Below are 14,894 nucleotides of genomic sequence, written 5' to 3' on the forward strand. Positions count from 1 at the left end.
TTAAAACTAAATCAGTGGTTTGCTTTTTTCAGATGACCAGGGATCCCTAACTTGTCTAATTATACCCTACTTAGGTACCTTGGTCCCAACACTGGCAATATGCATATTGTGGCAGACCTGTATGCAGAAGTCATTGGAGTGTTGGCACAAGCCAAGTAAGTGAATGCCAGAACCCTTTACCATGAGAACATGCGTGCTTTCACTGTCCTCCCAGCCTTGATTTAGGGAAGTTGGGGTTGAGCTTACGAGGAACTAGGTAGGGCTCTTTGACATGTGTGCCCCATCTCTGAAACTGACTAGAAAGCTCTTCCAAGACAGGTACCAAATTATCTTTTTTACTTGGCACTTGGGCCAGATCCTACCCAGAGTCCATGGGTTTCAGACTGTTGCATCAAAGAAATGGGCTGACCAGCTTACATTTCTCTCTGCCTAAATATTCCAAGGAAGTTTATCACTTTTGAAAGTTCTGTTTTCTCTAGCCCATGAGTGGGTGGTTACGATATATCATCTATCAGTGGGAAAATTCCATTCTAGAATGTCCCCTTTACTATAGACCTTACTTAATTCAGCTGAGCTAAAAATGTCCCAGACTCTGTCATGGAAACAAGTCAGAGGGGAAATTCTCATTGCTAAATTTATCTGGCCCCATAGCACTACTTAGCAGGCAAGAACAAAATTGCACTAAACTATTAGCAACAATATACCTCTTCCAAAAGTGATGTCACACCCTACTTACCCTTCTTCGTTTTGTCCACCCCTGAGGCAAATCAGGCAAGATCCCGAATGCCTAAGTTAGGCAAAATGAACCAGAGACATAATGTGAATTCATGCCAGGAGGCCAGCTTGAAGCAACAGTGATGATCCAATCCTTGTGAAATGCAATCCTTCCTCAGAAAGAGATTTTTATCTTCAAGGGATTGAATTTCGTAACGTAGTAGCATGGAAATACGCAATTTATCAAAAAAACTAAAATTTTAAAAAGCACTTAGCAATCTTACCTAGCCAAAACATAGATAAGAACTCAGGAAATAGACCCTCTTAACTTCTTGGCATAATTTATTTAATCTAATCCAGTTTCTCTACTCATCCTGACTACATTTTTTTTTTTAAATATATAACACATCAGTGTTCAAAGGAGGAAAGGGAACTTCCAGAGGATGTTACATGGATGCCATTGAGAAATAAAACTCAACGGCTGGTGGCAACAGAAAGGAAAGAAACTGGCCAAAGCATACATAAGAATTAAACAATAGAGTTATCTGGGCCATTTAGCATGAGGCTATATGGTAGTTTTATAGCCTATTAAAATAATTGTGGTTCATGAATCATTAAGAAAAAAAAGTGTAATGCATTTTGGAGATATTTCCATTGCAATTGAGTAATGAAAGCATTAGCATTTTAAATGAACAGGCTGTAGTTATCTGGCGAATCATGTGTATCTACCTCATTTCTAGAAAAGATTGGGAAAAATGAGGTATTAACATGTATATTTGCTGATTTGTCAAACCCTGAAAATCTCAACATAAATTTTCAACTGTCATTTGGAAACTTTAGTATGCCAAAAGTGACTTTGTGTTTTCCTTAGTTTTTGTGAATTATGCCTAACAATAATATTGGTTACTGTCAAATGACCTTCCTTAGCTCTGTGATTCTGAGTTGGTTGTGAATAAGTTGAGAAACATTGTCATAACTAAGCAATATTCTAAGCCTGTAGGAATTTCCTTTTTAGGTAAAACTTATGGTCCACCAAGCCAGTGTTTGCTTGCTAAAGGTGGCTTTTTTTATTTTCGTGATGTCAGTATTTGTCCCTATTCTGCGGTAGTAGGGTGTAAGAAATGCCTCCATTTGGACAGTGCTCCAGTACTTTCCAGTCTCTAGGGAAACGTTTGACCAGTCTGCTCTTGTAGTAAACAGAGACTCAAATAGCTGTTGATGTGTTCTCAACTAGTCAATATGTAGTTAACCTTGATGGATAGATGGTATAAACTTAAACTAGTATCATACCACGAATTATGACATTACTTCTTTCTCATAAGTACACCAGGACCATTACTTTATTGTTACCTTAGAAGAAGTACCGTTTCCTTCATTCTCAGAGTGGGAAAAAGAATGTATGCTTATCTAGTACAGTGTGATTATCTTTAAAAAAAAAGTTGAGTAATGTAATAATTCTAATTTTAGGTTATATGTCTTGTTCCCAATGATAATGCTTATTAAATATTTTCCTGATTATGACTTTAGCTATTAGTACTTACTTTGGAATTTCAATTTTAGCAGAATCACTATTTTTAGTCTTACTAGTGATGATGCTGTTTAGTTCTTGTCATTTAGGGAAAAAATTTTGATAATAAGTGTTATTCACACATAATATTGACTTTTTCAAAGTCAGTTAAAACAAATTTAAGTGCTTTCACCAAAATCTGGTAGATTCATTTAAATAGTAATAATACTTCATCTAAGAATCATAGATGTTACTAAATGCTTTCTCTTTATGTGATATTATCTTTACATGTTCATTTACTCATTTTTGTAATATGTGCTATACATTTTAAAGCAGAATTTTATATTTATGTGAATTTTATAGTATACCGAAGACTGAGTAATCATTGAGTTACAGTATTTACTAAATACAATACTAAATAGGCAATACTAAAGGAAAGATCATTGAAATATTTTTTTCTTAAAGTCATTTTAAGAGAAAATAGATTTTAAATACAAAGAGATTTTTGGATTGCTTTTGTGCTAAATAACATGTTTATGTCATTTGGGACTTTTAAAAGTAAAAATAGGCTGGGCGTGGTGGCTCACGCCTGTTATTCCAGCACTTTGGGAGGCCGAGGCGGGCAGATCACGAGGAAATCGAGACCATCCTGGCTAACACGGTGAAACCCCGCCTCTACTACAAATCCAAAAAATATTAGCTGGTAGTGGTGGCACGCGCCCGTAGTCCCAGCTACTTGGGAGGCTGAGACAGGAGAATCACTGGAAGCCGGGAGGCGGAGGTTGTAGTGAGCCAAGATTGTGCCACTGCACTCCAGCCTGGGTGACAGAGCAAGATTCTGTCTCAGAAAAAAAAAAAAAGTAAAAGATAGCCATATTTATTTTTAAATGATAAATAAATAAACTTTTAGCCACTAACTCATGAGAATATTGAAATAGTGAATTATGCAAATAACTTGCCTTTTTCTATCTTTCCTTGTTTTAGTCATGGATTCAAACTGGAAAACAAACTTTCCTTAGTATCATGTCATCTTTAAAACTATATAACTCTAATATTTTTCTCTCTAAACTCATACATTTCAAAACAAAAACCATAGTTATTTTGGTATCTGGAAATAATTTGAACAGAAATACAATTTTTTAAAATTCAGTTTGGAGTTATTGCATTTTTATAATCTCGATTGAAAGTATCACTTCCATTGCTTGACCATGGTCATTTCTGCTTCCTACCTTTTATCCATCTCTACCGAATATCCTCTGCTCACCTTTACCCCAACTCAAATCTCCTCTGAAATCCTCTCTAATTAATTACGCAGCTGAGAAGAGCCCCTTCATTCTCTGATGCCCTGAAGCCTCTTTAAGTGTATTGTTCACCAAATAGTCAGTGTGAAATATGAGAAAGTGATGGAACCTGGTGCATCTGACCTCCCTGCAGATCAGAAAGGTCTGGACAGTGTCCAGCAGGTGCTAACACATAGTAGGCCCCTGGTATGCGATTCACATGGCTCATGGTCAGTGCTACCTTGTTTTATCTTCCTAACTAAACTATAAACTATTCTAGAGAGGGCAGAGACTACATGTCACAGTTACCACTGTCTAAGACAGCTGCGGTTTAGTGGAAATTCCTGGAATTTGTATCAGAAGCCCTGGGTTTGAGTCTCTTCTTTGCCACTGTGGTCTTCCAGTTTGTTTCTTTATTTATTAATTGGAAATGCATTCACTGCCTAATTCACTGGATTGTTAAGGATCAAAATGTGAAATGGTGTAATCATTTAAAATGTAAAACCACTTACAGATATATCTTGTTATTGTTATTCTTAGTCTATACCAGTGTTTCTCAAACTTTTTCACATCAGAAACACCTGTAAAGCTTATTAAACACAAATTATTGGACTTCATCCCCAGAATTACTGATTGAATAGGTATGTTATTCTGCTTAAGCTGCCATAACAAAGTACTGCAGACTAATTGGCTTAAACAACCGAAATTTATTTCCCACAGTTCTGGAGTTGAAGTCCAAGCTCAAGGTGTTAGCAGGGTTGATTCCTTCTGAGACCTCTCTCCTTGGCTTGTATGTGGCCATTTTCTCCCTGTGTGGTCTTCTCTGTGTGTGTGTCCCTATACTCATCTCCTAGTCATGTTGATGTCCTTATAAGAAGGGGAGACAAGTACAGAGACACACACAGAGATATAACTTCATTTTAATGTAATAACTTAGCTGGAGAGGTTACATGGTGTCCATTTTATGATAATAACTTTGTTTTAAGTTAAATACCTTTTTATAGGCCCTATGCCCAAATACAGTCACATTCCAATCTCAGAAGGTTCAGACTTCAATGTATGAATTTGAGGGGCACACAATTCAGCCCTAACAGTAGGTCTGCAGTAGGACCATAGAACGTGCTGATGCCAAATAGATTTTTGTAAATTTAATAAAGTTTCTATTTTAATTTTTGCTAATTTCCTAATCTGAAAAATTAATATACCATTTTGCAGTTAATCTCCATGAAATTTTACTTATAGAGAAAACGTAACTAATATTTTCTACCATATTCTAATAGTATTATTTAAATGTCAGAAGGGGCCAGTTTGGGATGCTGTCTTGAAATTGGATATTTTGTAGAAGTCCACAAAATGCCACCGAAGATTAGGAATATACCCTGAAATATTCTTAGCGATGCTAACAACCCATTAGTGAATATCTCATTCATAAATTGTCTAAATCTTCTTGAAGCTATTTATGTTTTCTGTTCTATTGCCTTTTAAAAATCTTTTTTATTAAGAAATACATGTAGCAAACATAGGCGAAAATCCATAAGGCAGTTAAACAAATTTATTATAAAATGGACACCATGTTACCTCTCCACCTAAGCCAAGAACTAGAAAACTGCCAGCACTTGAGAATCCCCTCACACCCCACTTGCCAACCACCAGCCTCTGTACTGCCTTTGGTTAAACAATGTCTATGTGTTTACTGCCTACTTTGTTTGTCCTGAAATTTCTACTTTAAGGTCTCAAGAATTATTCCAAACTTCCAGGACTCTATTAGTTCACTTTTCATTTCTATAATCACAATTACCACCCCCCGACCACCTTTTTGTGTGTGTGTGTGTTTGAGATAGAGTCTTGCTCTGTCACCCAGGCTGGAGTGCAGTGGCACAATCTTGGCTCACTGCAAGCTCTGCCTCCCAGGTTCAAGCGATTTTCCAGCCTCAGCCTCGTGCACACCACCACGCCCAGCTAATTTTTGTGTTTTTGGTAGAGACAGGGTTTCACCATGTTGGTCAGGCTGGTCTCAAACTCCTGACCTCAGGTAATCCACCCACTTCGGCCTCCCAAGGTGCTGGGATTACAGGCTTGAGCCACCGCGCCCAGCCACAATTACCCTTTTTAATCATGGCTTGCTTCTAATTTTTCATGGAACCTCAGGCTAATAGTCTCAGAAAACAAAATACAGTAAATCTTAGACTGTGTGTGTGTGTGTGTGTGTGTGTGTGTGTTTGGTGAATAGCCAAACCAGCTGTCTCAGACTTAGTGGTTTGGACAATTTTTATGTGTACATTTCTGTACTCTTAGGTACCTTTGAAGATCTGCCTCTGATTCCTCTTAGCTTTAAGATCTATTCTTTTTTCAAACCTGGATGATAATATTGTTGTTATAATTAGTAGTATTTTACTTTCGAATACAAATACTCTGAGGATAGGGACTGGACTGTGTCTTTTTGTTTGTTTTGCATTTACCAGATATAATTGTAAAATTCCATGAATATAATAGACAGCCCATTCATCTTTACCTTTTAGATATAATTTAAATTTTCCCATTACTAGATTTTTTTTTTTTTTTTTTTGAGACATAGTTTCGCTCTTGTTGCCCACGCTAGAGTGCAACAGTGCAATCTGAGCTCATTGCAGCCTCTGCCTCCCGGGTTCAAGTGATTCTCCTGTCTCAGCCTCCCAAGTAACTGGGATTACAGGCACGTGCCACCACACCCAGCTGATTTTTGTATTTTTAGTAGAGATGGGGTTTCATCATATTGGTCAGGCTGGTCTCGAACTCCTGACCTCAGGTGATCCACCTGCATCGGCCTCCCAAATTGATGGGATTATATACAGATGAGAGCCACTGCGCCCAGCCTCCCATTACTAGATTTTTTAACCCTAAATATATATTTTTAGATAATCATTATCCTAAAACTATAAAGGAAATAATAACAGAAAACTTTAGAAATAGATACAGGAATACTTGGCATTGTTTGGAATACAAATCCTTAAATCATTTGCTGTCACTGTCAGAAATCACTAACCTAGTACGTTATTGCTCATAGACTTACTATTTGATACTTCAGGCTCTGGGGTCTGCAACTATGTTGAAAATGGCCAAGCCTGAGGAAATGGGGCTCTTTGTGATGCTCAATTCAAGAGCTAGACCATTTTGAGAGGGTCTAAATAACCCGGGATCTGCCCCCTCGCCTGATGGAGATGTTGAGCATCAAGGAGAAGAAAAAATGGATCCTTTGCTAAATCCCAAACATCAGATCCTCACAAAATCATGGCTGTCGTACTTCAACTGATTTGAAGGATTCCGTTGCTCTGCTCAATCACTCCCAGATGCTGGAGGCCCCCATTACAGGGACTTTCCTACCCATGATTTGATAAACCGCTTATGTTGTCTTCTTAGATTCCCTGCTGTAAAGAAGAAATTTATGGCGGAGCTAAAAGAATTACGGCACAAAGAGCAGAGCCCATATGTGGTTCAAAGCATTATCAGCTTAATAATGGGGATGAAATTCTTTCGAATTAAGATGTATCCAGTGGAGGATTTTGAGGCCTCTCTTCAGTTTATGCAGGTAATGTCTTAGGCAGGAGAGCTAAGGGGCTCTTAAGCTGAGCACTTCCCTTCCTCAAGATGATGAACCTGGAACATGAAAACCCAATTACTTGTCAATACGGAGAAACATTCTACTGTCTAAATAATTCATGAAGTCCTTTGTAACCAAATAGCACAGTTGCAGGCACATACTTTCATTTCTCAACTTTCATATCTTCTTTGGAGGAGAGTATACAGTGGGATTGCTTGTTTGCTGACTTTTTTTCTCTTTCACCCACTGGTACATATTGTTCTATGAATAAAATATAGCTGATTTTTTTCACTTTTTAAAATTGATAGCATTGGGTTGGCTGCATTGACATTCACAGGCATGAGGACTTTAAATAATAAAGAAATCTTTTATTCTTACTATAAAAAGGAATCTTAATTTTTAAAAACTCAACTAAACAGTACAGGTTTGATATTTATTGCCCAGTGCCCATCATGGTACATAACAAAAGAACTGCTGCTAAGGAGAATTTAACAGAATACTCAGCTCTTAGAGTTTACAAAACTTTGGCATTTGAAGGAATTTTTAAAATGCTGTTGTAAATTAAATTTGGCGATGACCTTACTAGAGGGTTTAGATGTATGGATTATGAATATAGGCTGTACCATTTTACACCCACAAGGACGGCTATAATCAAAAATATAACAATTCTCGGTGAAGATGTGGAAAAATTTGAACCTCACACACTGCTGGTATGAGTACAAAATGGCACAGCCACTTTGGAAAACAGCCTGACCCTGGCAGTTCCTCAAATAGCAAAACCTACAATTACCATATGACCCAGCAGTTCCACTCCTAGGTATATGCACAAGAGAAATGAAAATGTATGTCCACACGAAAACATGAACACAAATGTTCATAGCAGCATTATTCATAGTTGCCAAAAAGTGGAAATAACCCAAATGTCTATAAAATGATGAATGGATAGACAAAATGTGGTATATCCCTATAATGGAATATTATTTGACCATAAAAAGTAGTGAAGCTGATACATGCCACAACATGGATGAACCTTGAAAATGTTATGCTAAGTGAATGAAACCAGACACAAAAGGCCATGTATTATATTATTCTGTTTATATGGAATGTCCAGAGTAGGCAAATCCATAGAGACAGAAAGTAGATTAACAGTTGTCTAGGGCTGGGGATGGAGAGTGGATAGGGAGGTTGCAGATGGCTGCTGAGGGGTACAGAGTTTCCTTTGGGTGTCATTAAAAGGTTCTAAATTTGACAGTAGTGATGGATGCACAGCTGTGATTATACTAAAAGCCAATGAATTGTATATGTTAAATGGGTGAATTGCATACTACATAAATTATGTCACAATAAAATTATTATATATGTGGGGGGGGGCTATGAATCAAACTTCTTGGGTTTGAATTCAAACTCTAGCATTTACCAGCTCTGTGACCTGACCAGTCACACTCAACCCCTCCCATCCTCACTTGCCTTATCTGCAAGGTGATGGTAATGACACTAACCTTAGAGAGTGGTTCTGAGGATTCTTAGCACATGACAAACACTCAGTAACTGTTAAATATTTTATTATTTTTATTCTACTCTCATATGAATAATTCCTGTATCTATATACATGAATTAAGACTTGAGAGAGTATTACATACTTACGCAAAATAATGTAGCAAAAGGATGACTATTCTGGAAACTATAGAGCTCGTCTGTATAGGAAAGCTGTTTCAGTGACTTCCCATACTGGTGTTGCCTTTCCTGAGCTGAGGTCTTAATATGATATTGATAGAATGAGGACTTTGGGGATTGTTTTTGGCAATCTTCCCAAAGGCAACAGAAAATAAAGGGAAATAGCCAGTGTCAATATTAACATGTTATTACATGTAGCCTTGTACTCTTTCTTTTCTTTCTTTTTTTTTTTTTTTTTTTTTTAATTTGAGACAGGGTCTCTCACTCTGTCACCCAGGCTGGAGTGCAGTGGCATGATCTGGATTCACTGCAACCTCCGCCTCCCAGGCACAAGTGATCCTCCCACCTCAGCCTCCCGAGTAGCTGGGACTACAGGTGCCACCATCACGCCCAGCTAATTTTTGTATTTTTCTGTAGAGACGGGGTTTGGCCATGTTGCCCAGGCTGGTCTGGAATTCTGGGCCCAAGCGATCTGCCTGCCTTGGCCTCCCAAAGTGTCAAGATTACAGGCCTGAGCCGTGGTGTCTGGCTGCCTGGACTCTTGAATGAAAACAATACCTGATATAGACCACAATAAGTTACTACCAATAAGGCCAGGAAGGAGAGAGAGATGGGCAGAATTCTGCCAACTTTCCTTGTAAAAAGTTGACATTTTATTAAAAAAAAAAAAAGGTTGACAGGCCAACTTTCCTACAGAATGAGTCCTTGAGCAACCCAGAACACCCTTAGCGATGACAATAGTCCACAGGCAGTAGTGTCCTTTCTTAAGGAACCCTTCTAAAGGTTTCCTTGTCAAGGTGGGAAAGGGAAGCGTTCCTGACTTGCTTATGAAACTTATGTGAATGATAAACACACCTAAAATGTCAGAGCGAACAAGTAAACAGCTCTGTGTCTGAGGCTGTCAGGCATAGGGCCTAAAATAAGTTTGATGTCTTCTGCCTCTCTTCTCATGTTTGCCTTCCCTGGGGATCTGTGTTTGAGGGCTAACCAGGAGCCCAAGGCCCCCCACACACTAAGTAATAAGTAGAAATGTATTGGAAGTGAATGAATGAATGAATCAACCAGTGACTCGGTGGATACATGTGTGCTTGCTGGTTAGAGATGCTTTGTCCTTTTAGAATAATGATTTGATATAGAAGAGTGAAAAAACCAGCCTTGCGGAATGTCGCTGAGGCTACTGCAGACATATAAATTTCAACACAAATGTTTGAATCCAGTGATTTTTAATAGACCATGGAATATGCTCTGTTGATGTGTGATTGAATTAAGAGCTACTTACTGAAACTTGTTTAAATACATTCTATGTGCACATTTCAACTTACTCTCCCTCCCTATACCCTTTTTCTGCTTCCCAGGAATGTGCACATTACTTCCTCGAGGTTAAAGACAAAGATATCAAGCATGCCTTGGCTGGGCTTTTTGTTGAAATCCTTGTTCCAGTCGCTGCTGTGAGTTACATTTTCATTTCTAAAAACTCTTCAAATTGTATCACAAAATCAACAATTTTATTAATATAATATTCACATGCATCTCTATTTCAGGCTGTTAAAAATGAAGTAAATGTCCCCTGCCTTAGAAATTTTGTGGAAAGCCTGTATGACACCACGCTGGAACTTTCTTCTCGAAAGAAGCATTCCTTGGTTAGTAACTATGAGAAAATCGAAAACACAAACAAAACTGCACAGACTAAAATTCCTAGTCAGGAATCTATTTGAGGATCATAAGGACTCCATAGATGGGAAAAGTACCTGAAGCTCCCTCAAAAAGAGGCAGCATTTGAAACTGAAGCTGGCTTTTTGTATTGGCCATGATTGATTGACGTTCATGTAGGGGGATTAGACCGTGTCACCTCAGATGACCCTCGCGTCCTAAGGAGTCTGTTGTTCACTTTCAAGATTTGGCCTAACTTGATTTTTAATTTAATTTCTGAGAACCTTTTTCCAATCTGAAAGCTAATGTTTATAATAACAGTTTTTTTCTCAATCCCCAGGAACCTGCCCTGGCTAATTCCTATCTGGATACTAGGATCAAAATGGAAACAGGCAGGAAAAGGAGTTGGGAAATACAGTTGCCCCTAGAAAGGATTCTCTGAAGGCTGAGAAAATAATTCTTGGGAAGGTTTTGGTACTGAAGAGCAGTATAGAAAAGTCTTTTAGGTTACCACCACCTTTTACCCGCTGTGGTGAATAAAGCTTTGGTTTATGAATTGGCAAGTGGTGTAAAAGCTGTAATGTGAAAGTTGGGAGGAAGCAAGTTGCTTAGGGATCTGGTTACTGGCATGGTTTATGCTCGTCTCCAGAGGATGAACATCCCTACCATGATTTGAGCAGGTACTTAGGGTTGCTTTGCTGATAGTGGTGACAAATTTGCTCATTTGTCTATGTTCTGTGGTCATTGTGACTAAGTGCATGCATATTTTTTAGATTACTGACTAGCATTAGAGCTGCACTCAATGGTGGTAGTAGTTCCAAGTCCCTTTAAAACTAAGTTATTAAAAAAAAAAAACAAAAAACAAAAAAACTAATGACCTGTTAAGCATTGTGGGCAGTTGTTTCTTGTTAATTCAAGTTAACAGATGAGCCAGTTACATTTTTATTTCACGATCCTTGATTTAGGGGGAATCATAAAGGTCTATCACATCTGGCTTAGCAAAATAGTGATGGATTCTGCATGTATGATTTTTTGGGTAGCTGCTCATTACCTTTGCTGTCTTCTCCAGTTGCTGTGGGAAGCTGGCCCAGTTCGGCAGGAAAAGCACAGTAGCACCTCTGTTTATTCGGTCATAAGCAAATTCCTCCTGTGGTTAAATTTGTCTTGGTAGAGTTTACCAGTGCAATAACATTTCTTTTAGGAATCTTCCTTAATTACCAGAAGGTTGCACGCAAAAGAAAATATAGACAACTACCTCTAAGATAGGGACAAACTATTAGATGTCTATGAGAAAAAAAGCCGATAACATTTTCAAAATGTGTGTGCCTTCCTGCTTTTTTTTTCTGGAGATAAGAGAGTGATCTAAGATGGTAAGTTTGTTTTTAAAGGTTTTAAGCAAGGTCTAAATCATTGAATCAGATTTCTGCATTATTGTATATGAAACTTATTTCATTTTATTATATGCTATCCATAATTCTTGGTTATTCCATCTCCAGCATTATCAGAAAGTGTCTGTGAAATGCACACCAGTGCCCTGCATCCACTGGGCACTGCTGTGCTACGCAGCATCCTGTTTCTTGCCCACAGAGCCCCAGAGGGAGATGGCAAGGTAGTGGGTACAGAGAATGTATGTTACCTGGTTTGTTGAAATATAAATTATCCTGTGACCTCCTCTCTTTTCTCCTCAGGCCTTGTACCCTTTGGTGACCTGTTTGCTCTGTGTCAGTCAGAAGCAGCTGTTCCTGAACAGGTGGCACATTTTCCTCAACAACTGCTTGTCCAACCTTAAAGTTAGTATTTGTCAGCTCAAAAACGATCTTTTTAAAACATTTACATAGTTTTTAGGCTGGTCGATGTGCTTCTGGAAGTGACTCCTGATGTTTGCCAGGGGAATTGTCCTATACTGGTGGAATAATGAAAAAAATATTAATAACAGTTCTTATTAAATACACTCAATTTTAGAAAGTGACTAGGAATAAGATAAATCACTTCAGATTTGGGAAAAATAAATCTGTTCTAGCAAGGATCACTTTAAAAGTAGAATTAAATGTTCCTTTATATGCATCCATTGTCACATTTTATCTAAATGATTTAAAAATAGAATAAGGGCCACATTCAGCTAATAGAAGCATGCGCCTTGATCTCAGAAGCTCACTTATGCCTTTTCCATCCTTCCTCTATCCCCTCCAGTCTAGGAGCATGTCTCTGGGGCAAAAGCTCCAGTCTGTGGAAGGACTGACCTAGCAACAGAGAATGCTTCTTCCTTGTCACTGTCGTTTGTAATTCTTGAAGGTATCCTGTTCAAGCCGCATGGCAGTCAGTCCTAAGCATTCACTGTTTCCAGCAATACACCTGCAGCACAGGTGCTGGGTGACGTGAGGAATCAAGTCATGGTGCCTGTGGCTCAAACAGCTGTAATGATTAGCTTTAAAATGGACTTTATAACTTAAAAGTGGTGAATATGCTTTCAGTTTTAGTAACCTATTGATAAAAGACAGTGAAATGAAAACTATCCCTAATATAAGTGCAAATAGGATGTATTTTTGACAGTTGTCCTTGGTTGTGTCCAAAGATGTGATTAAATTTCTTTTACCAGTTTGATATTAGCTGCTTTTGAATTTTAAGAATATACTTAGTTATAAAATTTTGTATGTGCTTATACACGTTGCCTTTTTTTTTTTCTATGATGCTTTAATTTGGTGTAGTTAAGATTAATTATATTATTTTGGCATTTACCATAATTACACAATAATCTGCATTAGAGCTGTTTTAAGCACCAACTATGAGCTGGCTCTGAAAGCTGATTGTGAAATCCAAGATTAGAATCATTCATTTTCTTCAAATTGGCAGTGAAATATAATAGCAGTGGATAGAGAGTTAGGCTTTTAAGTACTCTGAAAAAATGAAATGCTTTTCAGGGTTATCAAGTGTTATATAAAGGCCACTTTCAGGTTTTGTTGTTGTTGTTGTTTGTTGCTTTTGTTTGTTTGTTTGTTGTTTTGAGGATCTGCCATATAACTCTTAACATGTAGCCCAGTGTCATTTGTTAATTGGTCCACTTTTAAGTTATCCAGCTGTTAGTTCATTAAATATTTTTTTCTATTACATTTTACACAGATAGGAAATGGTAACTTTATTGAAAACAGAGAGGGGGATTATTGAGAGTGCTTATAGTGCAGTTTTCTGTATATTCTGTGTTTAATGTGTATGAGTTTTTGTTTGGAATTACAATAATATTTTTCATGACAATCTATTGCTGTGGCCACAGAAACCCCAATTTTTTGTCTGAACTTGTTTTTGAAACATAACAGAGCATCTTACTTTGGAACTTAATTACTTCAAAGTTAGAATGTTGCTTACAGCTCTAGTCAAACCCCACCAGAAAGATTTAATACGAGGGTTATATACAGCCCCAGAGAGGAGCAGGCCTGGGCACTGACAGTATTTCTCTGTGCAAACATTTCAAGCACTCAGATTTCTAAGAGGCAGTAGGGCCAGAAAGAGCACGTAGAGTGAATGCTGTAGAGACTGAACCACATTCCAGAATTCAGTCCAGCAGGGACTTATGTAGTGTCCACTGTGTGAGGTGCTAGGGAAAGTGCTGAAAGTGGGAAGGAGGGCGAAAGCAATTCTGTAAAAACTAGATTAGAATAGAGTCCCTGTCCTTGACAAGCTTAGAATTTCATTGGAGGATATGTAATGAAGTTTCAAAATGCGTGATGCAGACAGTGAAGGATGTAAAAGGTAGGAGTAGAGAGATACCTGTGAGAGTTGTGGAGGTCATGTACCCCACGAATCATGAAAGAAGTGATTAGGCAAAGTAAGGCAGAAAGGCAGTGATATTTTATGGGTAATAATCTATTTGAATTAACTACCTCAAGGCTAAAAGATATAAAAAGATCCTTGGTAAGATAAAAATGAAATAAAATTGTATCGCGTATATTTAGAACTAAACCTAGTAGGGATTTGAATGGGACCATTTAAAAAATGTTACTAATATTCAGAAAACCTTCCAAACCTCCTCTTAAGTCCTTAGTAAGGAAGAAATACCTGAGAAAAACTAACACAGCTTCAGAGATATTCTTTGTCTTGAATTGCTACAGTATTTTATGGGATTTAGAACCAATTCTGCCATTTCCTAAGTGACCACCAAATCAACCTTTCCCCACGCACTTTCCTGCACCCTTCCCTGCCTTCCTTACCCCTCCTCAGCCACAGATGCTTTAGGATAGTGAACCTCGCATCTGAATCCCACACGCTGACCTTGGTAGTCACCTTTGATGTATTCTGTAGAGGTGAGCCATCAGGGGCAGCATGGCAGAGCAGAGCAGAAGTGTGCGTGAGCATGAAAACCTGCCCGCTTTCATTGTAAACAAGCTCTCAGGGTCAACACTCACTTAATGTCGATGCCCTGGTTTATTCCCAGCGTTAGTCGGTCAGAAGCAGGTTGCTTTGGGAGAACAGACTTGAAATCTTTAATATTTCCACTTAA

The 14,894-nt window shown here is 38.1% G+C and overlaps 1 protein-coding gene across 7 annotated transcripts in view; it reads left to right on the forward strand.

Annotated features, from left to right (window-relative positions):
* Positions 1-14,894, forward strand: part of FRY (FRY microtubule binding protein) — a 269,947-nt gene that overhangs the window by 93,998 nt on the left and 161,055 nt on the right. For all 7 annotated transcript variants that reach the window (XM_003913738.5, XM_017951077.2, XM_009191743.4 and 4 more), the window contains 5 exons: positions 75-155; positions 6,898-7,066; positions 10,108-10,200; positions 10,294-10,392; positions 12,091-12,192. In XM_003913738.5, the coding sequence (XP_003913787.3) occupies positions 75-155; positions 6,898-7,066; positions 10,108-10,200; positions 10,294-10,392; positions 12,091-12,192 (544 nt within the window). The remainder of the gene's footprint in view (positions 1-74; positions 156-6,897; positions 7,067-10,107; positions 10,201-10,293; positions 10,393-12,090; positions 12,193-14,894) is intronic.

The sequence above is a fragment of the Papio anubis genome, chromosome 15, assembly GCF_008728515.1.
Source record: "Papio anubis isolate 15944 chromosome 15, Panubis1.0, whole genome shotgun sequence".
Classification (NCBI taxonomy): Eukaryota; Metazoa; Chordata; class Mammalia; order Primates; family Cercopithecidae; genus Papio; species Papio anubis.